Source organism: Sander vitreus, chromosome 22 (genome assembly GCF_031162955.1).
Source record: "Sander vitreus isolate 19-12246 chromosome 22, sanVit1, whole genome shotgun sequence".
NCBI classification, from domain to species: domain Eukaryota; kingdom Metazoa; phylum Chordata; class Actinopteri; order Perciformes; family Percidae; genus Sander; species Sander vitreus.
This window is the reverse complement of record NC_135876.1, coordinates 393,242-418,501: the sequence shown is the minus strand read 5'-3', so window position 1 is coordinate 418,501 and position 25,260 is coordinate 393,242. Positions and strand designations below refer to the sequence as shown.

The 25,260-nt window shown below is 40.5% G+C and overlaps 2 protein-coding genes across 5 annotated transcripts in view; one reads left to right on the top strand and one right to left on the bottom strand.

Annotated features, from left to right (window-relative positions):
- The window catches only part of abcd3a (ATP-binding cassette, sub-family D (ALD), member 3a), a 28,099-nt gene extending 19,934 nt beyond the window's left edge, over positions 1–8,165 (top strand). For all 4 annotated transcript variants that reach the window (XM_078281094.1, XM_078281093.1, XM_078281092.1 and 1 more), the window contains exons 18-23: positions 3,301–3,366; positions 3,870–3,959; positions 4,052–4,171; positions 4,710–4,814; positions 5,797–5,853; positions 7,133–8,165. In XM_078281094.1, coding sequence (XP_078137220.1) covers positions 3,301–3,366; positions 3,870–3,959; positions 4,052–4,171; positions 4,710–4,814; positions 5,797–5,853; positions 7,133–7,210 — 516 coding nt within the window. In that variant the 3' untranslated portion in view covers positions 7,211–8,165. The remainder of the gene's footprint in view (positions 1–3,300; positions 3,367–3,869; positions 3,960–4,051; positions 4,172–4,709; positions 4,815–5,796; positions 5,854–7,132) is intronic.
- Positions 8,166–13,825: 5,660 nt separating this feature from the next.
- The window catches only part of f3a (coagulation factor III, tissue factor a), a 14,488-nt gene continuing 3,053 nt past the window's right edge, over positions 13,826–25,260 (bottom strand). Inside the window, exons 2-6 of the mRNA XM_078280235.1 lie at positions 23,191–23,302; positions 21,005–21,198; positions 18,004–18,185; positions 17,746–17,914; positions 13,826–14,652 (exon numbers count right to left, since the gene is read on the bottom strand). Of these exons, the coding sequence (XP_078136361.1) occupies positions 14,507–14,652; positions 17,746–17,914; positions 18,004–18,185; positions 21,005–21,198; positions 23,191–23,302 (803 nt within the window). The 3' untranslated portion in view covers positions 13,826–14,506. The remainder of the gene's footprint in view (positions 14,653–17,745; positions 17,915–18,003; positions 18,186–21,004; positions 21,199–23,190; positions 23,303–25,260) is intronic.

The following is a 25,260-nucleotide window of genomic DNA, read 5'->3' as shown; positions in this document are numbered from 1 at the left end:
AACCGTCCGGTTAATGGAGGCTACTTGGAAAGCTGGGGTGTGACTCTTCACTGGTCTCACGATTCGAATCGATTCGATATCACGATGCGTCACCTCCTCAATATTAATATACGTTTATTGCTACACATGGTTTACATCAACAAATTCAAGCAGTCAGATATACAGTTTTTATTGTATCTGCTTAGAGCTGCAAATATGAATCGATTAGTTGTCAACTCTTAAATTAATCGCCAACTATTTTGATAATCAATTAGTGTCAATTAGTTGGTTTGAGTAATTTTTTTAGACAAAAGTAAAAATTCTTTGATTCCAGCTTCTTAAATGTGAATATATATATACATACATACAGTGGGGAGAACAAGTATTTGATACACTGCCGATTTTGCAGGTTTTCCTACTTACAAAGCATGTAGAGGTCTGTAATTTTTATCATATGTACACTTCAACTGTGAGAGACGGAATCTAAAACAAAAATCCAGAAAATCACATTGTATGATTTTTAAATAATTAATTTGCATTTTATTGCATGACATAAGTATTTGATCACCTACCAACCAGTAAGAATTCCTGCTCTCCTGTATTAACTGCACCTGTTTGAACTCGTTGTATAAAAGACACCTGTCCACACACTCAATCAAACAGACTCCAACCTCTCCACAATGGCCAAGACCAGAGAGCTGTGTAAGGACATCAGGGATAAAATTGTAGACCTGCACAAGGCTGGGATGGGCTACAGGACAATAGGCAAGCAGCTTGGTGAGAAGGCAACAACTGTTGGCGCAATTATTAGAAAATGGAAGTAGTTCAAGATAACGGTCAATCTCCCTCGGTCTGGGGCTCCATGCAAGATCTCACCTCGTGGGGCATCAATGATCATGAGGAAGGTGAGGGATCAACCCAGAACTACACGGCACCTACTCTTCACCTGGTCAATGACCTGAAGAGAGCTGGGACCACAGTCTCAAAGAAAACCATTAGTAACACACTACGCCGTCATGGATTAAAATCCTGCAGCGCACGCAAGGTCCCCCTGCTCAAGCCAGCGCATGTCCAGGCCCGTCTGAAGTTTGCCAATGACCATCTGGATGATCCAGAGGAGGAATGGGAGAAGGTCACGTGGTCTGATGAGACAAAAATAGAGCTTTTTGGTCTAAACTCAACTCGCCGTGTTTGGAGGAAGAAGAAGGATGAGTACAACCCCAAGAACACCATCCCAACCGTGACGCATGGAGGTGAAAACCTCATTCTTTGGGGATGTTTTTCTGCAAAGGGGACAGGACGACTGCACCGTATTGAGGGGAGGATGGATGGGGCCATGTATCGCGAGATCTTGGCCAACAACCTCCTTCCCTCAGTAAGAGCACTGAAGATGGGTCGTGGCTGGGTCTTCCAGCATGACAATGACCCGTAACACACAGCCAGGGAAACTAAGGAGTGGCTCCTTAAGACGCATCTCAAGGTCCTGGAGTGGCCTAGCCAGTCTGCAGATCTGAACCCAATAGAAAATCTTTGGAGGGAGCTGAAAGTCTGTATTGCCCAGCAACAGCCTCGAAACCTGAAGGATCTGGAGAAGGTCTGTATAGAGGAGTGGGCCAAAATCCCTGCTGCAGTGTGTGCAAACCTGGTCAAGAACTACAGGAAACGTATGATCTCTGTAATTGCAAACAAAGGTTTCTGTACCAAATATTAAGTTCTGCTTTTCTGATGTATCAAATACTTATGTCATGTAATAAAATGCAAATTAATTACTTAAAAATCATACAATGTGATTTTCTGGATTTTTGTTTTAGATTCCGTCTCTCACAGTTGAAGAGTACCTATGATAAAAATTACAGACTTCTACATGCTTTGTAAGTGGGAAAACCTGCAAAATTGCCAGTGTATCAAATACTTGTTCTCCCCACTATATATATATATATATATATATATATATATATATATATATATATATATATATATATATATATATATATATATATATATATATATATATATATATATATTTTTTTTTTATTTATTTCTTCTGTCCTCTGTGAATATCTTTGAGTTGTGGATAAAACGAGACATATGAGGGCATCATCTTGGGCTTTGGGAAACACTGATTCACTTTTTTCTGACATTTTAGAGACCAAACATCTAATTGATTAATCGAGAAAAAAATCAACAGATTAATTGACTATGAAAATGATCTTTAATTGCAGCCCTATATCTGCTGTTAAAAAAGACACTTCCTGAATGCAGCGGAGTTTGAACACCGCTACAACAGACAAAAGGCAACGACAAACCAAGCAGCGTCCGGAAAATCCACAAGTAACATCGGTAGGCCATAATCGATTATGGTCTGTCACTGCATCGGTGCAGAATCGTCTAGGCCCGCATCGCGATGCAATGATTAATTTCAACACCCCTATTTAAAAGCACAGTTAATCGATTTTGTCTGTAAGACAAAAAAAAAAACGATGTCTCTGGTTTTAATTCACGTGATTACTGCGCAGCAGTGAAGTGAAGGTGGGTGAAATAAATCATCCAGCAGCAGCTGCAGTAGCTATTGCGCACAAATAACCACCAGGTGGCACATGTGAGCAGTCCAGGTGCAGTCTCTGTTGGTAGGATCAGAGAAACACCTCGGAACTCCTCAGAATGGGTCACATGACTCCATCTGTCAACACTGTTCAGACTTATGTTAGACACAGTTTTTGATATTTTAACTTAGTGTTTCCCCCAGTGAATTGCAAGCCTGATGGCCCACCAGGCCTAATTTGCCCCCCACAAAAATAATTTGAATGTATTTTTAAGACGTAGACTGCAGTTAAAGCGGTGTGGCTTGGACACTTAGACGTAGTCATATTTCCTAACTCCAGTTAGCTTTTAGCACTGACTTTATGTAGAGCCCAATTAAATCTGTCTTATAGCTCTTTTTAAATTTCACAATTCCATTCGTTATTCTTTGACAGACAGAAACTATTGGGCTCTGCATTGGTCTGCCATCAGTCTGTGACTGGTCCGCCACTGGGCCTAACCACTTTTCTGGGGGAAACCCTGAATAATCAATAATAATCTTTGTCTGGTTCATCAATAATAGTACATGGTCTTAAGTCTATCAAGCATTCTGCTGCCACCTACAGAAGCATCTACAGTTATTAAGGGCAGCCCACCTTTAACCCCGTTTTTACCGCTGCAGCATAACTGCGTTAAAGCGAAGTGCGTCAGATGAAACCAGCAACATCTGTAATGTACATATGTTCTACATATATGTTTTTCCCTTTGTTATATTAAGCAGTTATATATGTTTTTTGCAAGCTGTGGCCTCTGTTTGGAGGACACCTGACAAAACCGGAGAGAGGGAAACTCTTCTATGTTCCACAGGTAAAAATCTTTTGTAACCCTTGTTTCCTTTTCAACAACAAAAAGATCCCTCAGTGTCAGCTATCTTCCAGCTCTAGCTTTTAGCTTGCTCTATGCTTGGGAAAATTTAGCTAAACAAAGCACATTTTCTGAGAGGCAGATACATACACACCAGTAAAGTTTACTCAGAATTATACGCTGTTTTTATTCAGTTTTTATACTTTCAGCCTGCCAAGAGACTTATATGTATATTTACTCATCTGTTGGAAAATGCATATATATAAATAGACATTGTCATGTTCAGGTGGCAATCCAAAATACACATGAAATGTATATTTTAACAATCAAATACTTCTACTGTAAGAATAACAAGTTTTATGGTATACTTACTTATACTTTTATGGTATACTTATACTACTTAGGGGTAGTATCTTCAACTACTCAGATTAAATAAAAACAAAACTACAACAACTACAATGTTAACTACAATGGGAAGAATTAATCCAAAGCTGTTGTTTGTCCAGAGGCCCTACATGACTCTGGGTTCTCTGAGGGACCAAGTCATTTACCCTGACACCTACGAAGATCAGAGGAGGAAAGGCATCTCTGATCAGGTGGGACACCACACGCTCCCACACAACTTCACTTCACACACTCCGTTGTGTGTGTGTGTGTGTTTCTAATTACATGCGTCACATGTGTCCAGGTATTGAAGGAGTACCTGGACAACGTTCAGCTGGGCCACATCCTGGAGAGGGAGGGCAACTGGGACACAGTCCAGGACTGGATGGATGTCCTCAGTGGAGGAGAGAAGCAGAGGATGGCTGTAAGGACTCACTAACACAGTGATTTACATTATTAAAAGCACAGGAATGACTGTTCATCCATTCTCTAAACTGATTATTCTGCTCGGAGTGTATCACCAATAGCTAGCTAGACTATCTGTCCAATCTGAGTCCAATCTGCCGGAATGCTGTGTGGACTAGCCAGACCCTATTCCGCAGCGCTGTGGAGGAAGGTCTGGCATTGCGAGATCTACTTAACCTGCATGTCTCACACAAAACTGTGTGAGAGAACCTGCACAGTCGTGCAAAGAACATGTAACTCCACAAAGAGTTTTTTTCAGACTGAGTGATTTGGCCATAATTTAAGAATTCATACACTAACATTTAAAACATTTCACACAAATGTCTCATAGGATAAAATGATGATGTGATAACATTTTGTACCCCAAAGGTCAACTTCACTGTGACTTCATAATGTTCTGCAAAAACGCTTTTCTGGCCATTATTTAATGCCATACTGTAATTGTAGTACTACTTTCTGTTTAGATATGACTCTGGTGTTTCTGTGTCTGTATGTAGATGGCCAGACTGTTCTACCACAAGCCCCAGTTTGCCATTCTGGATGAGTGCACCAGTGCAGTGAGTGTCGATGTTGAGGATTTCATCTACAGCCACTGCAGGACGGTACGACCCAAAAACACCACACACACAAATACAGGAGATCTCTGACAAACGAGGATTACCTCTAGTCTCAGCTGGGAAAACCACTTAAATACACCATCTTAGGCTCAAGCAACATCAGCTGGCAGTTAGCATGTCAGTCATGTCATATTGCTCACTGTTTCCGTTATCCGGTAATTGAGTGGAAATCTGTTAGTCTGACATATTTAAATATCTGCTCATTATGTCCGGTTATAATAAGTTTAAGTGTAAGTATCTAATTTTTGTCTGTAGTCGCCACTCTTTCTGCTCACAGCACTATTGGTGGGTTATACTGTGTTTAAAACGAAGGCAGCAGATATTACTGAAGTTGCAATAATCATCACAATCCTCCTATGCTATTGGGGGTCGCAGTAGCTCAGTCCGTAGGGAGTTGGGTTGGGAACCGGAAGGTCACTGGAGAGGTGCCAGTTCACCTCTTGAGCAAGGCACCGAATCCCCCCAACCGCTCAGGGCACCTGTCCAGCAGTTGCAGCCCCCCTCATTCTGACATCTCTCTATTTGTGCATGTATAGGACCTGAGCATGTGTGTGTATTTCAGGCCTGTGTGTAGTGTCTTCTAACAAACAGAGTGTACAGTATATTGTAATTTCCCCACTGGGGATTAATAAAAAGTATAAATGATATATATTATGTAAAACACCCAGTTTTTCCACTGGTAAGGTTTGGCCACCAGAGCAAAAAAACAAAGAAAAAAAAAAAATCCCGAAAGACAACATCCAAATGTGGTCGAGAGATTTGATCCTTGACTAAGAGTTAGTTTTGTGCCATTAAGCTAAAAAAAAAAACTACTTTAGTATAAAAAAATAATCACTAAGGCAGTGAAGTGAATCTTAAACACACTTACACATCACTGATAAGCCAGAGAATTGTACAGTTAGTTTCCTTAGGTTTCTACCTTGTTAAACTGGAGCCTAGTACTAGTTGTGTGTCCATTGATCCACAGGTGGGAATCTCCTTGTTCACAGTGTCCCATAGAAAGTCTCTGTGGAAGCACCACGAGGTAAGCACTGAATGTCACCCATGTTCTTATGACTTTGAATTAACTCCTCAGATTTCCACAGCCACCTTTACTGTTCTTTTAATGCCGTCTGGTTTTGTCACAAAAGCTTTCCTTCTCTGAGCAGATTTAGCTTTTAGTTTAAAGGGTAATTTTGTTTTCAACCTGCACCCTATTTTCCTGTATTTTTGTGTGTAAGTGACTGATGGGAACAACAATCCAATCCCAAACTAGAGTTGTGATGGTTGGGAAAGTGGAAAGACGACCCAAAACGTCTTTTTTATAGTTTTATTTTGTTTCTGTCGAATTTGAATGAAGTCTATTTTCGATGCTAAAATTACTGTTTATTTACATGGAGTCTGGTGGGTTTAGCGAACGCTATTTCGCGGATGTTTTTTTAACCTTAAAAAAATCTTACTCTTTCACAGAAAGGTCGACCTCCTTGGAAATACTTTCCATGATGTTGTCAGACACATAGAATATTAATCTGAATCTGTCAGTGGCAAAACGAGCACTTTTATGAAGGTAAATACAAGATGAACAGTTGTCCTATTAACTAACATTGTAGCTTGTTTCTCCGCTGCTGACTGCAGAGATCTCTCTTAATGCTGGACCAATGTCAAACATTGTTGTTCCCATCAGACACTTAGACACAAAACGGTAGTTACCCTTTAAAGTGTAGGGTTTTTCACTACTTTGTCTCATACTACAACTGATCATCAGACACTAATACACGTTAGCTTCCAGCAGGGCTGCCCTGTCTGTTATTCAAATTATCAGTAGTGAACATTGTCGAGTCTGTTTCAGAAGGTTACAGAAATTGTCATCCAACAATTTATGAAACTTTGGTTTAGGACACCGTTGGAATATCTGACAAGCTTTTCATTTGAAGCATACTGGATGGATGTTGTAGATACTGTAGCATGGCAGAGTAGCACAATGCACTGCTTGTTTCTTAATCCAAATTTCTTTACTATTCGATGTGCTCAGCTCTATTGCTGAATGTTAGCCAGGTTGGCCAGACTCCCCTGCTTTAATGCTTCTATATATTTAATTTACTTGCACTAGACACTCTATGGGACTATGACATTTCATTGTTTGGTATAATTATCTATGTGACAAATACAATTTCTGTTAATTTTGTTAGTAAGACAGTCCAACAGATTTCTATGCATTGATATATTTCTGTTTCAGATTATTTGTTAGAACACTGCTGCCTTTAGATGTCTTCTTTCTTTCTGACTGACTTGTATTTTTTTATGTTTTTATCTCGGTCATGAAGTTTTACCTCCACATGGACGGTAGAGGGAACTACGAGTTCAAGCCCATCACAGAGGAAACGGTGGAGTTTGGCTCGTAACTGATTGCCGATGTCAGTCACCAATGCACTGCTCTGATAAAAACCAGTCCACTAATTCTTTGCACTCAAGACAGAAGTTATAGCTAAAACTAGAACATGTTTTTAATCATTTGTCTCCGTTATCATCTTGTTTCCTCAATGTTATTTAAATCACCACCTTAGTCCTGTCTAATCATTTATTTGCTCAGTGCGATTGTAAAAAGAAAAAACAAAACTATTTTGTAATTTATATTGCCAACTTCTAGGTTGTTTTACACACACAAGACATGTTTGAGTGAAGGTAGAAATATACCATACTGTTTTTATCATCTCTTATAACAGTGACAGAGGTTAGCCTGTAGAGATAAGCTAGGTACCACAGTGGACTATGGGGCTGCGTGTCCCACTGTAAACTGTCCTGCACAGAATAAAACGGAGGGTTGTATGCACACCGTGATGCTCCTGGCTGTCCTGTAGCTCAACTCTCCACAGCTGACAGAAGCTAAGAGCGGTGGAGGCCTGTTCTCTTGATATCTTAAAATAACAATGTGAGTTTTGGCTTCTTTTTTTTTAAATTATTATTCCAATTATATTAAATATAATTATTTCCAAGGAAACTGTTAATCATCTTGTCACCTCCAAGTATCAAGCTATTATCATACGATTACAACCAGGGCTTTACATTGACGCCTGCCAACCCACGAAATGCGGGGTACAAATGAACTTTGGCAGGTAAGATTGTAAAGTTACTAGCCATTTTGGCCGGTGATGAATGAAGGGAACAACTCTGCCTCTGTTTGAATCAGCCGGCTGCAGAAATGTTTTCAGAGTGGTCTGTTTTCTGCCAAGACATTTTGGGCTGCTTTCTGTGTCTTTGGCTTGGAAAATCTTTATCTGGCCACACTGCTTGTAAAACTAATCCTACATTTCCCATGAACACCATGTCGTGACGTGTCAATAAACGTTTGGCTACGTGCCTAGCGTATGTGGTATTCATTACGAACTACGTTGAAATGGAGAAGACGAACGGAACGGCGCCGAACAAATCAAAGGAGCTGAAATTCAAGGGAAGTCAGTTAGGAAAAAAACAACGTGGCTAGTGGCAAATCTCATTGGCTGGTAACTTTAAAAATCTACTAGCCGTGTTGGCTGGTGATCAAAAAAGTTGATTTAAAGCCCTGGTTACAACATAGTCCAAAGTTAGTCATTAGGGCCTAATTGCTTCCTCCTCTGTCATTTTAGCTCTGCTCATTCCTGGCTTTTTTTCTCGAGGCGAATGCGGTGAAAGCCTAAAGATACAGAATGAGAATCTAGAAAACAAGTATGATATATCCAGTAATAATTTAAATCAGTGTTGGGAAAACTGGCTTTAAATGAAAACTAAAATGACTTAACATGAGCCACCATTGGTTATCTCGAGATAATGAAGCTGTGCTCACATGTTAAAGGGCCTAAAACATAAAAGTCAACCACTGCTTGCTGTTCTCAGCTTCTGTAGCTACAGGACAAACAGTGCTCACTAGAACTGAATGAACTTTTTCAGAGGCAACTCCAGACCCAGCTGGTTTTGAGGGCTTTTCAAGTGCTGACAGAACAACATGGCAGCAAGTCTCTTGAGTAAACTGACAGCCACGGACAGCAATCTGGCGGAAGGTCAGCTGCTTTCTGTCTGACTGAGAGGGAAAAGGAACATCTTATTCACTCAGGCCTTCAGGCTTCATTTACATTGCTACATTTTGGTTTAAAAACAAATATCTTTTGCTATGTTTCCCCCTCTCATTCCCCCTGCTCTGGCGTTTCCGAGCCCCTGAACCGGAGACATTTGGAAACACTTCTGACCCGTTTTGGTTTGGAATCTGTGGCATTGTTTCAGTCTCAACGGCCGCAAACGGAGACCTTTGGTAACACCGACACTGACGCAAATGTTTCGCCGCCTTATTGGGTCATGACGTCTTGTTCTCTGAGACTAAGCTACTAACATTACCATGACAACTACCAGCAATGGGCGGAGTAAATATTGCTGCCTCCTGTTTACACCGGCACGTGAGATATTTTGGTTTGGGCGTGTTAGTTTAAAGATTAGTTCTTCTACTGGAGCTAAAAACACTTGTGTGCACCGAGATCGCTTTTGGCTCAAAACTCTGCTTAAAAACCAAAACGTAGCAATGTAAATGTAGCCTCAGAAGAGTGTTGGAAAATATGAAGTCATCGGAAAGAAGGCTGTCTCCCGGGAGACCCATAAAAAAGCAATCTGACCTTTTCTGCTCATGCACTTAGTGTTGCTCATCAGCATTGCAGTCAGTGCTAGTGCTGCTTCTGGCCGTCAACCCATATATTACAACTGTACTGTAGTAGAGTTTAAGTTTGATACTTTTTGGGAATTGGCACTGTTGAGGAAGTGCAGATTTGTGGGAACAGAAGTCTGCCAGAGCATACAGAAAGTAGGAAGCCTTCATGTTAAAGATTGTTTGTTTGGATTTTTTTTAAGTGGGGGTTGTATAAATACTTATCCATGGTCAGTGTATTACTTGTCTTACATTATATACAGCGCTGTGAAGATAGGAGTGTTTGTATTTCTGGAAACCAAACACAACCGTCCTGGGTGGTGCTAAGCCCTGAATGAAGTGACGGTACCCTTGCAAAAGAGAGCGTGGAAGGGGAGGGATGTCGGGCTTTATCCCAGCACTGTACATCCAGTAGGCCAGACTTGAAAGGTTAGTTAGGCTAGATGGCGGTCAGCACAACTCCAGTTTGGAGAAGCCGACACAGAAGCTAAGCAACGTACTGTCTGACGGGGGCAGCAGCTAAACTTATTTTAGACTTCTAAAAAAAAGGCCCACCTAACCTTTATGTATACACAAGTGTTGTAGTACTCAAGATCCATCTTGGTCTCAGGACCGTCACAAGGTCTTTACTTTTTAAAGGTCTCGGAATAGACCGCATATTTACTTGGTCTTGTCTCAGTCTCGGATAAAGAGAACTGGATTTTATTTCAAGACCCAAACAGCAGTGATATCGCTAAATTGTCTGTGCATTACTGTAATTGGATGTAAAACTTCCTGCTTCAAATGCAACCAATAACTTGACTTATTTCTAATTCAAAATGTGTTACTGTTAATCCCTTCTCCCTGGCCCTTTGACACGCACTCCCAAGAAAGTGAATGCGAGAGACCGCAGAAGAAGCTCTGTCTGTCTGGCCCTGCCTTGGCCTTGGTCTTGACTCTGTCTCAACCCCTTAAAGTCTTGGTATTGTCTTGGTCTCGACAACCACGGTTGTAGTTGTTGGGATATACCTGTAGTTCACCAAAAACACAAGGCAGTCGCTAAGGAAACGCAACATATGAAAAACTGAATGGGTGTTGTTATACTCCCTGGTTGCTATTATGTTATCTGAAATCACCGATCAAATGGCAAATTATTATAATTATTAGGCATTTTCTTATAATTATAATAGGGCTGTCAATCAATTAAAACATTTAATCTAATTAATTACATACTCTGTGATTAATTAATCGAAATTAATTGCATACATAATTAACGGTGCCTGAACCGAGACTTTTTAAGAAAGTAAAAAAAAAGAAAAGAAAAAAAGAAGGGTACTAAACAACAGTTGGTGACATTAAAGAACGGCTTGTTTATTGCTAAGGCCATATGGTCAAAATTAAATGATTTAATAATAATGTATAACAGTAACTTATTTCACTAGTAAATTGCTGTTGAACGACAAAAACAACAACCAGATAGGAAAAGGACATTTACAATAACTTCAAATGCACCACGAAGCTGTAAATTACCAGTTTCATGAACGCACCGTCTGTGTTGTTTCTCCGACGGCAGCTGCAGATTGTTACATCCCGGTGTTGAATCCTCTACAGTAAAACACAGTCACACTTTACACCGTTTAGTGTTAGCTGTCAGCATTTAACCCTGTTTAATCCAGCTACTAGCTAGTGGTAGGCTAACGTTAGCTGCTGTTGAGTATAGTGTTAACTAGCTAGCGGTAGGCTAACGTTAGCTGCTGTTGAGTATAGTGTTAACTAGCTAGCGGTAGGCTAACGTTAGCTGCTGTTGAGTATAGTGTTAACTAGCTAGCGGTAGGCTAACGTTAGCTGCTGCCGAGTATAGTGTTAACTAGCGTCACGTGCAGCGGTGTTCGTGTTGCCTGTATCATCTTCAGAGCATCAGAGAGAAGAGCAGACATATCAGTGGCACCAGATTTCGGTAGCCAGGGTTGGCAGGAAGAAGATTTTTACAAGTAAATGTTCCAGTTAATGATCCAGGCAGAACATTCTCGTCTCCCTCCTTCATTTTACAGTCCAATGGGGCTAGAACGGCTCCGGGTCAAACCTCAATATGGAATGGATTAATCTGCGTTATTTTTTTTAACGCGTTATTTGTTCTCAGATTAATTAATCGAAATGAACGCGTTATTTTGACAGCCCTAAATTATAATCTTGTTATTAACCCTTTCCGTTTATGGAATTTGGTTAAAATCTTATATTACTTGGGAGGTGGGATTCAAAGGTTTTCTTGGATCTTGAAGCATTGTGTTGATAACTGATTTGACGCGAGCTCTATGAAGCTGGGGACTGGGTCTAAAGTGCATCGCTGCTCTCTGTCTGTCGGTCCCTGGTTCATGAATATGCAGACCAGATCCTTCTCCAGCCCCTCCCTCCACCTTAACTCCCACCTCTGTTCTCTTGCTCTGATCTACTGTAACTTTATTTTGTAAAGTTGCAACCTCCGCTGTAACCATGTTTTTATATGGATAATAAAGCTGTAATGATCTCAATCTGCATTAAAATAATAACCTGTAATGAAAAAAGGTCTTTCTTTCTAGTGAGTGACTGAGTGAGTGAACCTAGACTTCACACATCAGAAGTATTCAGATCCTTTACTTAAGTAAAAGTACCAATACATCACTGTAAAAATACTATGTTACAAGTAGAGATGGTTCAATACCATTTTTAGCTTCCTGATTCCGATACCGAGTACCGATCCCGTACCAGTGTGTCATATATTTGATCATGTTTTACCAGCTGTATACTACTATCCCTGTATGGATGGGATATGATTTGTTGTCGGCCTGGCTCAGGTTAAACTCTTTGTGAAACATTAAAAACAATGAACGTCATAGAACTTTCTGTTACTATGCAGTTTGACAGCGAGTCATAACAAATACAGAACATGAATAAACTACTTTTAAAGTAGATTTTCTTCAGTCCTTAACTACGTGGTATCGGATCAGTGCATAAACTCCAGTACTTACCGATACCAGCATTTTAGGCGGTATCAGACTTTTGTGATACTCATATTGGATCGTGTCAGTACTGTACTTAAGTACAAATGTTGAGGTACTTTACTTGAGTCTTTCCATGCCACTTTCTACTTCTACTCCACTACATTTCAGAGAGAAATATTGGACTTTTTACTCCACTACATTCATCTGACAGCTTTAGTTACTTTAGTTACTCCACTACATTCATCTGTTCCAGCTTTAGTTACTAGTTACTTTAGTTACTCCACTACATTCATCTGTTCCAGCTTTAGTTACTAGTTACTTTAGTTACTCCACTACATTCATCTGTTCCAGCTTTAGTTACTAGTTACTTTAGTTACTAGTTACTTTACACATTAAGATTCCTGCTCACAGAACACATGTAGTTTATAAATCTGATGTTTTATTCTAAAGTAAACTAGCCAACAATATAACAGCTACTAGTCCAGCTGAGAGGATCAGACCATTAAACACACAGCTGGTTGGTCCTTTACACTTTCTACAACGGGAGGAGAGTTCTGCATCGAGTACTTTTACTTTTAATACTTTAAGTACATTTTCCAGATGATACTCACATATTTACCGCTGGTGATATCTATGATGAAATGAAACATTTTATTATTGATGTCCTTTATTAAAGGCCAACTCATTGTAGAAAAGAACACTGGGAATTCAACACATGCTCAGATGACTCTGTCTGCTTCGGCTGACAAATGAAAACTATATGGACATGTTTTCAATTCAAGTCATTTTAACGCACAGATAATTGGTCATATATTGATCCTTTTGCCATCCAAGCCCTAATGTGTTGTTTTTACGGGTTTGCCAAAAGTTCTAAACAAAAAAGTAGTATAAGATGATTTCTTAACATCCAGTTTGACTTGAGCATCATCATTTAACCCTCCTGATGTCCTCAGGTCAAATTTGACCCGTTTTCAAAAAGTTTCTGTATCAGAAATCTGGGTTTCTTTCAACCACATTGTCAAAAACAATAACATGGATGGTTCCATGCACCGCTCTTCACAGGTAAAATAATTATTGTCATTGAATTTGGGTGTTTTATTAAATTTTATAGCATTTGAAGTTTTTTTTTTTTATAAAAGAACGTTGAAAAAAGATTTCGGAAAAAGCTTCAAAAATGTGGGGGGGAAAAAACGCCAAAAAAGCGCAGAAGCATCGTCAAAAATGTCAAAAAAAGTGTCTCAAACATCGGGGAAAGCGACAAACGTGTCAAAAAAGACAAGCAAAATGTTTTAATACATTTTTTAGTTTTAAATTTTGACCCAGAAAGACCTAAAAGTTGCCTGGTCGACAGGACAAGGGTTTACAGTACTGACAGTAAAAATAGAAGTACTTGGTCGTGTTCTGTAAAATATTTATTACTCCATTTCACCACGTAATAAAATGATCTGCAACAATCTGAAGTATATAACAGCTAAAACATGACATCATACATCCTACAAATATGTTAATCTCAAATAAACACAATAAATTAAGCATCACTTACAAAAATAATATATACTAGGGTGTCGATTTCACCAATCTCCCAAAAAAAACCATGTGATCAAATCATGTCAAGTCATTTCAAGTTAGAAAACACTCTATAAAATGACATAAATAAATAAATGGTAGTGATTATCTACAATCATCAGAGGAGGTACCACTCACCAAATATATAAAAAGACAAGGTGTGGAATATTACAGCTTCAGCAACATGACTAGTGTGTACAGCAGGAGTGTTCAAACAGTGTTTTTCCTAACATCTCTTTTTCTGCAGCATGAAATGATAAAAAAAATAAAATAAAATGTCTGACATATTCAGAGAGAGTTTCACAGAAACTAAAGAAAGCATTTGATTCCAGTGTTTGGCTGAGGAGTGTTGGACTAGATCTGGGTTGCGTCCGAAATCTCATCCTCTGCACTACATACTCGATATGTATAGTAACGTTCAACATACTTTTGTGTAAAAAACAGTGTTTGTGTGTGTGTCTGTGTGTCTGTCTGTCTGTCTGTGTGTCTGTGTGTCTGTCTGTGTGTGTCTATACATCGCGTAGTGGCATTCCTTCTTTCCCACTCTTCAGAGCTTTCTTCCTGCGCTTGCAGCAGACCACGGTGAAGGCGATGACGAGGCCTATCAGCAGCAGGACGAGGAAGATGGCCGCAGCGACAACGCCCACCGAATACACTGGAACACAAAAACAAGACATCACGTTAAAGAGATTTACTTACCATCAAAAGGCAGTAGAGAATGTAACCCCCTGTTAATTACACCTATGTCAGCAGCTCACCCCCAAATCTTAAAAAAACAGCTCACAATATATTGTTTAATTTTTCAAAAAAGCTCAGTAATTTCCTATAACAGCTGGATGTCATTTTTTATCAAACATTCCTTAAACAGGAGGAAATTTGTTGGACTATTTTCAGTGGTGGATTAATAGAGTATTAGTGAGTATTTTTGGACTGAGTCAATGTCAGTGTGTTGATGCGCTGAAGAGTTTTATAGTGCTCATATTATGCTTTTTGGCGTTTTCCCTTTCCTTTCTTGTGTTATATATCTTTTTTTGTGCACGTTATAGGTTTACAAAGTGAAAAAGCCCAAAGTCCCCCCCAAAGGGACTTACCATCTCCAACAGAAAACACTGTTCACAAACTGCTCCAAACAGCTCTATTGTAGTCCAGCCTTTACTTCAGAGACACACGTGGTCACTTTGGAACACACGTTATAATGCTCACCTAGCTGCTAGCATGGCACGCCCTCATACTCTGCTTCTGACTGGCTAGTAGTCCTTACCTAGGTACTGTCAGGGCACGCCCTCATACTCTGCTTCTGACTGGCTAGTAGTCCTTACCTAGGTACTGTCAGGGCACGCCCTCATACTCTGCTTCTGACTGGCTAGTAGTCCTTACCTAGGTACTGTCAGGGCACGCCCTCATACTCTGCTTCTGACTGGCTAGTAGTCCTTACCTAGGTACTGTCAGGGCACGCCCTCATACTCTGCTTCTGACTGGCTAGTAGTCCTTACCTAGGTACTGTCAGGGCACGCCCTCATACTCTGCTTCTGCTTTTAAATTGTTAAATTTTTCTTCTACACATTTTCAGCTCTTATTTCTACGTCCCATATTTTCTGATATAAAACAAAAATTGAAAACGGGTCAATGTGACCCGAAGTTAACACAAGGGTTAAACCATGTAAACCTTTTCTGATATAACCTCTAAATACAATTATGAACCTGAAAATGAGCATAATATGAGCACTTTAAATAGTGTCTGGACAACAATGGCGCTCTATGGCACAGAGGACTTTGAATACACACACACACACAAGACTTGTCAGTAGATGCAACCATTGTTGGTTTGGGTCTGCACATGGGATTTGTTGGCTATAAGAAAAACAGAATATAAGAATTTTAAATGTGTGTGCAAAGTTGAGGTTTTGTCCTGAGGGAGCAAAGAGAAAAGTATCCAGAATGGAACAAGTTCCTTCCCTGGGAAAATGAATATGCTCCAATAAATGTCATTAGATTGAAATACTTTTCTTGTGTAAGTAATTGGAGGAAAGGCCAGGGGCTTCACAATATCAGTGACTATGAATAACCACATCCAATTTCAACGCAATCGGTCCTGTAGCTGCCGGGATGTCTTCCTCTGAACTATTGGGGAGGAGTGTAGGAGTTGTCACTTGCAGCAGTCTTGTTTTATACTGGGCTGAACGTTTTATTTATCCAGGGTAAGTATCTTGAGCTTGACTGCTGTTATTAAGCTTCGCCCTGCCTCTCTCACACACACACACACACACACACACACACACACACACACACACACACACACACACACACACACACACACACACACACACTACAATACCAAAAATCCAACGCTATCAGCTGTCAGCTGTCAGCTATCAGCTTGTTTTCAAAATTTTCCCACAACTTGCATTTTAATTCCATTAAGATGAACAAAGTCAAAGCTAACTTCAGTGTTTTTCTAAGTAATTAAAGTGCATGTTTTTTCATCCATATCTCACACTTTAATTCTGACACGGTGTGGAAGTTCCTTTAGTCTACAAATAAATCGTGAGTAAAATAAACAGCACCAAAACTATGGCGTTTCAGAACTTTAATATTGCTGTGTCTTGCCATAGAAGTACCTGGCAAACAGCTGGTGTGTCAGTACTGGGATATTTACACAGGTTTTTACTTGTATGACTTATGTCGGGACAGTTTGTGCACTGAGGGAGGGCGTAACTGAATAACTTCCCCTTCCAGTTTTCCTGTTTGCAGCCTCTATGAGAACTATGCATGGGCTGGTATAAGACTTACGGTAACCTTTGGCAAAAATATACCACAGTTTCACTTTATTTATTTTTTATTGCAATTACAGCTTTGTAATGTATTATTTTGACATTTCTGGGTAAAAAAACAACAAGAATGTATTTGAAACTCACTGCACCAGGGGCGATTCTCAGAACTTTAAGGGTGCCTGGCTCGCTCTTAATGTCATTGTTTTTAAATGTTATTCTACTGTTAACGGTAAAGCAGTTAACCATAATCCACCGGAGGTTAGAACGGCAACGCAAAGAAAGAGGAAGGTGACGGACATCTGGCCTAAAAAGAGGGACATCCAGCGGAATTTCCGGTGGCAACGGAGCAATCCTGTAAGTGGAACATCGTGGATGTAGACCAGTGGTTCTAAAACTTTTTTCAATAATGTACCCCTCTTTAAGCCAAGTACCCCCTGACCAGCGCTAATTATTTTGGTAGAAAAAAAAGGTCTATATAAGAGGAACAGTACAGCGCTGTCAGTGATAGATTTACTAAACAACAGCATGGAACATTTAAATGCTGATGAGAAAAGGAGACAAAAACTGTAAAAAAAAAAAGAAGACAAAACCTTGGAAAAAGATGGTAGAAAGAAAGGAAGGCAGTAGCCAAAGGCAAGAATAGGTTGAAAATAGTCGAAAAAAACCTTCAAAAACAGTGACATAACTTCGAAAAAAGCGAGAAACTTGTAAACAGTAGGACAGTGGAAGGAAGGAAGGCAACACAAATGTCACATTTTTGGTAGGACAAAAGTCTACATAAAGAGGAACAATGTTCTGGACAACAGCCTTGTAACTATTAAACATTTAGTTAAATATCTCACGTACCCCCTGCAGTCCTCCAAAGTACCCCTAGGGGGAGACGTACCCCCATTTGAGAAACACTGATGTAGACTAAACCGCTGTATACCTTGAAACCGGTAACCGGGCCATGCCTAATAAGAAGCAGGACTCCCCACCTTCAAAGATGGACGGGTTGTCGTCGTTGGAGCACTGCGTCTGGCTCATCTCTCCCAGCTGCTTGTCTATGCTGCGGCTGGGAATGTAAGCCTGGACGTTGAAGCAGTAGCTCTGCCCTCGGTCCAGATCACTCAGCTCTATCACGTTGGTCTTAGAGGTGTACACTTTCTGCGGACAAACACAGAAGGGAAGCATGTAGTTCATATCGTCTTATTCATGTGTTTGAAGCCGACATTGCGACGTGTGCTGTTACTCACCTTGCCACTGCTCTTATTTTTCCCATAGGTGACTTTATACTGCAGCTGATCGGAGAAGACGTCTCTGATGTTCAGCTGGCGGTCATCTTTGAACAGGGCGGTGAGTGGGTCAGTCACATACAGGGTGGTCTTCTTTTTGTCTTCGCTCACCTCCAGCTTGAAGTCAGGTCTGCCTATATCAGCTGTGGAGGATGGGACAACGGGATCAGAGGTTTGTACAGTATACTGGCAGACAGAGAGTTCATCGGTGCATGCATCTCTGAATATAAAGATAAATGGATGATTTAGGATGATAAGGGCAGACCTTGCAGCGTATCATCCATTTATCTTTATCCGCTCTGCTGAGAAGGTGAAGATTGTAGCCAACCCCTCTCACCCCAAACACAAACTGTTTGAACCCCTAGCTTAGCTACGATCCATCTGGACTAAAATCTCACTCCATATAAACAGTTTCTTCCCCTCTGATAAGCTACATAGTCAATTATAGAACAGGAGTTCTTTATATGCAGAAAACTGTTTCTCCATGTCTGATTACTGAATAGGAAACTACTGCTGTTTACGTTCTTTCCTTCACTGACAGAGAGCAGGTTTCCAGTTAGATTACTGAGGCTTTCTTCAACTTGGCATTAGAAACTTGCAGGAGAAAACACAAGCAGCCCAAGCTGACCAATACCAGTTTTTGCAGTCTCCATGTGGTGTTAGCTATGCCAATAAATATCAATACTCTAAATCCATCTTTCAAACAGCAGGTCAAAGTTTTGGGTCTGTAAACTTGACGGATGTTTACGACAGTTTGGGTAATAACTTTGCTGTTCACTTTAGTTTTCTTTGAGTAGTCTGACTGCTCATGTTTCTTGACCTCTTTTTTTCGTGAGGTCACCTTGTTCCCAAGGCTCAGCAATGAACTTATTGAGTCATTAGAGACTATGGCCCATAGAGAATAAGATGTAAGAAACTGGAATAAGCCTTTAAAACATGTTTAAAAATGTTATTGTAGGGGATGACTTTTGGTGCTTTCACAAAATATTTATACAATGAGATTTTTGATAAATAATCATCAATAATGTGGATATAATGACAAGGCAAATAATTAGGGCTGTCAAACGATTACATTTTCTTAATCGCGATTAATCGTTGAATTTCTATAGTTAATCGCGATTAATCACATTTTATCACATGATTAAAATTCTATTATTTTGCATTTCAGAACAGTTTTTAAGTCCATATGGAAAGCCATTCTTACCAGTGGATCTTGATTGGGAATCAAATGAAAGCAAAGAAAGTGACTTTATGAACTTGATTTTAAGATTTGTATTTGTTTATTATATATGTAATCAATAGTCACACATTTGAATCTAGAGTCAATATTAGGGTTGGATATTGTTTGGTTTGGATACCGGTGCTAAAGCATAAACAAGTATAAGTATAAACAATACCGGTGCCTTAACGGTGCCTGAACCGAAAAAAAAAAAGAAGGGTACTAAACAACAGTTGGTGACGTTAAAGAACGGCTTGTTTATTGCTAAGGCCATATGGTCAAAATTAAATGATTTAATAATAATGTAATCACTATAACAATAACTTATTTCACTAGTAAATAGCTGTTGAACGACAAAAACAACAACCAGATGGGAAAAGGGCATTTAACAACAACTTTGAATGCACCACGAAGCTGTAAATTACCAGTTTCATGAATGCACCGTCTGTGTTTTTCCGACAACAGCAGCTGCAGATTGTTACATCCCGGTGTTGAATCCTCTACAGTAAAACACAGTCACACTTTACACCGTTTAGTGTTAGCTGTCAGCATTTAACCCTGTTTAATCCAGCTACTAGCTAGCCAGCTAACGTTAGCTGCTGCCGAGTATAGTGTTAACTAGCTAGCGGTAGGCTAACGTTAGCTGCTGCCGAGTATAGTGTTAACTAGCTAGCGGTAGGCTAACGTTAGCTGCTGTCGAGTGTAGTGTTAACTAGCTAGCGGTAGGCTAACGTTAGCTGCTGTCGAGTGTAGTGTTAACTAGCGTGACAGCAATGTTTGTGTTTCCTGTAACGTCTGTTTCAGAGCAGCAGAGAGAAGAACAGACATATCAGTGGCACCGGAATGAGGCACCGAAATCCGCGTTGCTATTCCTGCAGCAGCAGGATGTGTTAGGAGGAAGTACGGCAAAATAGTATCCTGTTAGGCACGACGCAAAGCTTAATGAAGTGAAAATAAATTAATAAATGGCGGCATGCGATTAATACGATTTAAAAAAACTTAACGCATTATGCTCGGCCCTTAATCGCATCACGATTAACGCGTTAATGTTGACAGCCCTAAAATAATAGAACTGCAAGAACAAGAAAAGTTCAGAAAATTACGTCACTTTACTGTAATGCAGCCTTTAAAACCAGGAAAAGATAACAATTGTGTCACATTACAATATTACGATATCCAAAATCTAACACGACATCTAGTCTGACATGGTGTCGATGTCGATATAATATCGATATATCGCCCAGCCCTGATTCCAACACAAAAAAATAACTCATCAATCCTAAGTGGGATGGATAGCACATAAGAAGCTGGGTCCAGACTAGTGTAATTATAGCCAGACAGATTCTTTTAAGAGGATGGAAGAATGAAGGGCCTGCCGTCTATCCAGGAGTGGGCTTGTGAGATGGCTAGGGTTTGCCAGATTGGATGCCTACACTAGAAAATGGGGAAAGTACCTGAACTTTCTGGAGCTTGTGCTGGGGAGAGACGTGTATGATGGGCTTATGGTGTTGTCATTTAGACATAGGTTTATTTTGTTACTATTTTGTTGAATGATCTGGAATATTGTAGTTGCTGTGTCATCTTTTCTTGATGTTTGTCTGGGTGGGTGGTGATGACAGAAGGGGATGGGGGGTGGGATTTGTTCATGTTGCGAGTTGTATATTTTGTGTTTTGTTGAAAGAATAATAACAAAACAATTGTTAATCACAAATAAAAGAAACGCATTGTATCAAAAGCACCTACTGTCTTTGTAGGGGTTGAATCGCGGTGAGCTGGTGTGGGGGAACTCAATGTGGTCCGAGGTGGCCCCCAGCGGGGGTTCAGACAGGACGTCAGCTGTGTAGTAGGCATTCAGGTCCGTTAGAGAGCTGGACAGATCACACACTGTGACTGGGGAGCGGATGCAGTGGGGGTTCCTCTGTCTGTCCCCATTAACCCTGCGACACATGATGGAAGCAAAGCAATCAGATGAGCGTTAAAACAAGCTCAGACACAAGGAAATGGATTACATTATGTCGCTTTAAAGGCTGATCTATGCTTCTGTGGAGGCTCCACGCAGAGCGTTCGCTGTAGCCTTCTTAAGTGGCCTGAAGTTTATAGTTGTGCGTTGGTGTGTGCGTCAATCTCTTTAAGGGAGTTCTCACACCTATTGTTTTTTGCTTTGGTCCGAATCAGTTGATGAGTTTGTAAACTTGGAGTGATTTCCCCTTGGTTGGGTTTGTTTCACACCTGGAAAAATTCAAGCGTACTAAAATGCGTTATTACAAATCACGCAAGAACATTCACTCCTCTTATTGGTGGGATGTGTCTGGGGGCGGGAGCAAGAAAGTAAAGACAGGAAGAAGGCCCTGTGTTCTGGACTAGTGCATATTTCTTTCTTGCATCTCCACGGTCAAGCCAGCTCAGTTCATTTAAATAATCAGACATTGTTTTGCGGTCACCGAGACTTTGCTCTGCTCTGCCCGGCGTCTGTCTCCAACTTTAGCGGCGGCTGGTTAGACCACGGAGATGCCAGTGACAGACAGTGAGCTTGACTGCTGTCTGTTTCTGTGAAAGAAACCCTGCAAGCTGCTACAGTTTGCTGCTCTGCTGCATCACAGACTGCTAAACACACCTGACTACAGGAGACATTAGCTCAGACTGGAGGACACATACAGTAGTTGATCTGGTTCAAGGTCGGATCACGTTCTCACCACAGACGAACCGCTCCAGAGTTGGATTGAAAGCGTACCGAGACCACCTCATCATGCAGGTCTCGGTACGCTTATGTGGTCCGCTTTTGGTGGGCACACGAGTGCGACTGCCACGTTCACACCTGCCCAAACAAACCGCACCAGCAGGGCAAACCAACTCTAGTTCGATTCAACCGAACTACACGAGGCAGGTGTGAAAGCGCCCTAAGAGAATAGGAGGGCCGGTGTGTGTGTGGTAGAGTGAGTGAGAGAGTGATGGTGATTTTCTTCAGAGTGAGTTGTGACTCTAGAGTCATAGTGAGAGAAACAAAGTGTCTCCCCTGTTCTTTCTGACCACGGTGGGAAATCTGGAGCAGGAGAAGTTAACCCTCTCCTTGATGTCATGTTGTTGATGGAAAAGGAGAACCAAGAAATGAGTCGGGGGGGGGGGCGTAGGGTCGGTATGTCCATGTACCTATGTACGTAGCCACGGCGTCCATTTATCACAAGTTTTCTGAAATTGTACGTTAAATATGCAAATGAGGCAATAACTAATGCTAACATTGAACGAAGCCAGGTTCAAAATTCTTGTTTCATTTTGTTGAAATGTTAGAGTTAATGGTTTTTACAGAGGGGATTTTGTATACCTCTCTTTATCACTCCATAAATCAGAAAATACTGTCAACAGCCATTAAAAGAATAATTTTTCTCCATGTTTTTATGAGCAACCTTTTATATAAATCAGGCTGTGAATGATATACTGTATGAACAACACCTCTGTTTAACCTTCATAATACAGATAGGAATGAAACCAAATTAACTAGACAAAATGTAGTAAAATAAATGTTTTCTTTCCACTAGCTTTAAAAAGCCTAGATGTTATGGAAGATAAATGGCCCAAAATCTCTAAATTGACCAACGCATGAAGAAAAGACGCTGTTTTTGCTCGTAGAGTCTCGCCTTCAATTGTAGTCTTCTTGCCTCTTTAATTTTCCTTCTTATTGAACCACTACGGTCTGTGTGACTTTTCATTATCCCTCTGTTCTAAAATCAACATTCCAGTTGAATCTTTCACTGGATCAGTAATGGATTCTTATCATGCCCAATAATCTTTCCTTCAAGGTTACTGAGCGGGTGTGTCAAGAGAGGAGTGCACTTCAGTCGACACACCGACAACCTTAATCAACTTTGAGAGGAGCAGATAACTGCATGGGTAAGCTTGAAATGAAAGGGTTGGGATGCAGGTGCTGTACTTACGCGTAGAACTCCACTGTGTAGGAGTAATCAGCTGATGGTTTGGGCTCCCAGGTCAAAATGGTTTTAAAGTTGGTGGATTTCCAAGTGACATTCTGTGCTCGCGGATAGGAGCCTGCGAATGAAAGAGGCCGTGTGAAATACTATTTCTGATATGAGGTGATAATAAGTGTGGTCCTTTACAGAACTTTGACATGTGATCACAATGACTTATTAAGGAGAAAAAAACTCCATGTAGGCTACTGCAGAACCAGTGTAAGAGCCATTTTTTCATGTGTTATGGGTGTAGGACATAAATTGTCCACTGGTGTCACTAGTGTGCTGGTGAGTGACGTCTATTTAGGTAGGAACCTTTCAACAGGTAACAGGGGTGCTGTTAATCGAAGGAGCACAAATAGTTTTTGACTGCATCAAATCGCTACACTGCGCAACGCTCACGTAGGATGATGAAAATGTTTGTTGATGGAGCTTGATGGACACATGGATTCTTGCACTTTGATATGAAGAACTGTGATCAATAAATGACCATCAAAACGCAACGATGACTACTGGAGTCAGTGATTTCCACAGTAGGCCACGGAGCAGTGTAAGTTATAAGAGAGCACGTCAGCGAGTTTACTAGCCATAGGCTGTTTGTTTGTTTAAGTCCATATAGCAGCCCCTCAGTGGCTTTAAGTTTTAGGCTTAGCCATATAACCAGAAATCATAAAACCAAAGAGTTTAGCCCTTCATCAGGCTCACAAGGTGAGATGATCTTAAATAGAGCTGCAAACATTAATCGATTCATTGATTAGTTGTCAGCAAGTCTCGCATTGCCAGACCCACCTCCACAGCGCTGCGGAGGAGGGTCTGGCTACTCCACACAGCATTCCTGGATCAGTCAATCCACAACCAATCACAATTGTCTTGGGCGGGGCTAAGAGCCAGACGGAGCCACGGTGCCTCTGCTAAATAGTCTCAGGAAGGAACTTGTTTTGGTGGAACATGTGGACGTTCAAAAGTAGTTTTAGTCGTGCAACAGAAAACTCAGATTGGACAGATAGTCTAGCTAGCTGTCTGGATTTACCCTGCAGAGATCTGAGGAGCAGTTAACCATAGTCCTCACAAATCCACCAGAGGTTAGAACGCCAACACAGAGACAGAGGAAGGGGACGGACATCCGGGCTGAAAAGGACATCTGGCGGATCCTGAACAATCCCGGAAGTGAAACGTTGTGACTAGTTGTCAACTAATAAATGAATCGCCAACTATTTTTTATTTTAATTGAATGAATCAGTTTGAGTCATTTCTTTATGAAAAAGAAATAGAAATTCTCTGATGTCGGCTTGTCAAATGTGAATATCTTCTAGTTTCTTCTCTCCTCTGTGACAGGCAACTGAATATCTTTGAGTTGTGGCCAAAACGAGACATTTGAGGACGTCGCCTTGGGCTTTGGGGAACACTGATCCACACTTTTCACTATTTTCTGTCATTTCATAAACCAAACTAATCGATTAATCGAGAATATAATAATCGTTAGTTGCAGCACTGAACTTAATGAAGTTCTGAGTGAAGCGTGTTGCTCCTATATATATATATATATATATATACACACTACCTGTCAAAAGTTTGGGGTCACTTAGAACTTTCCATTCCACTCCATTCCAGACAGAATACCAGCTGAGATCAGTTGCATTGTTTTTGTATTCAGGGCAGCAGTTTTCAGATTACATTATGTGCTTACATAATTGCCAAAGGGTTCTCAACTGTTGTAAAAAGAAGTGGCTGATCTTTAATGTAAGCAACCATTCATCCAATGCTCCAAAGGCACATTCTGGTCACTAATCTGATATCATTTTAAAAGGCTAACTGAGAAAATATTGGAGAACCCTTTTGCAATTATGTAAGCAAATATATATATATATCCCTGGAGGAATGTAGCACATTGACCCTGCACGGTCTAGCCACATTCTAGATTGCAATCTAGTCTTGTTCTGACTACAGGTATGTGTGCCAGCCAAAGAACATGCAACAGAAAAGCTGTTTTGATAACAACAGTCTGAGGCTCAGTCTGGTTTCCAACTTGACCCTGCA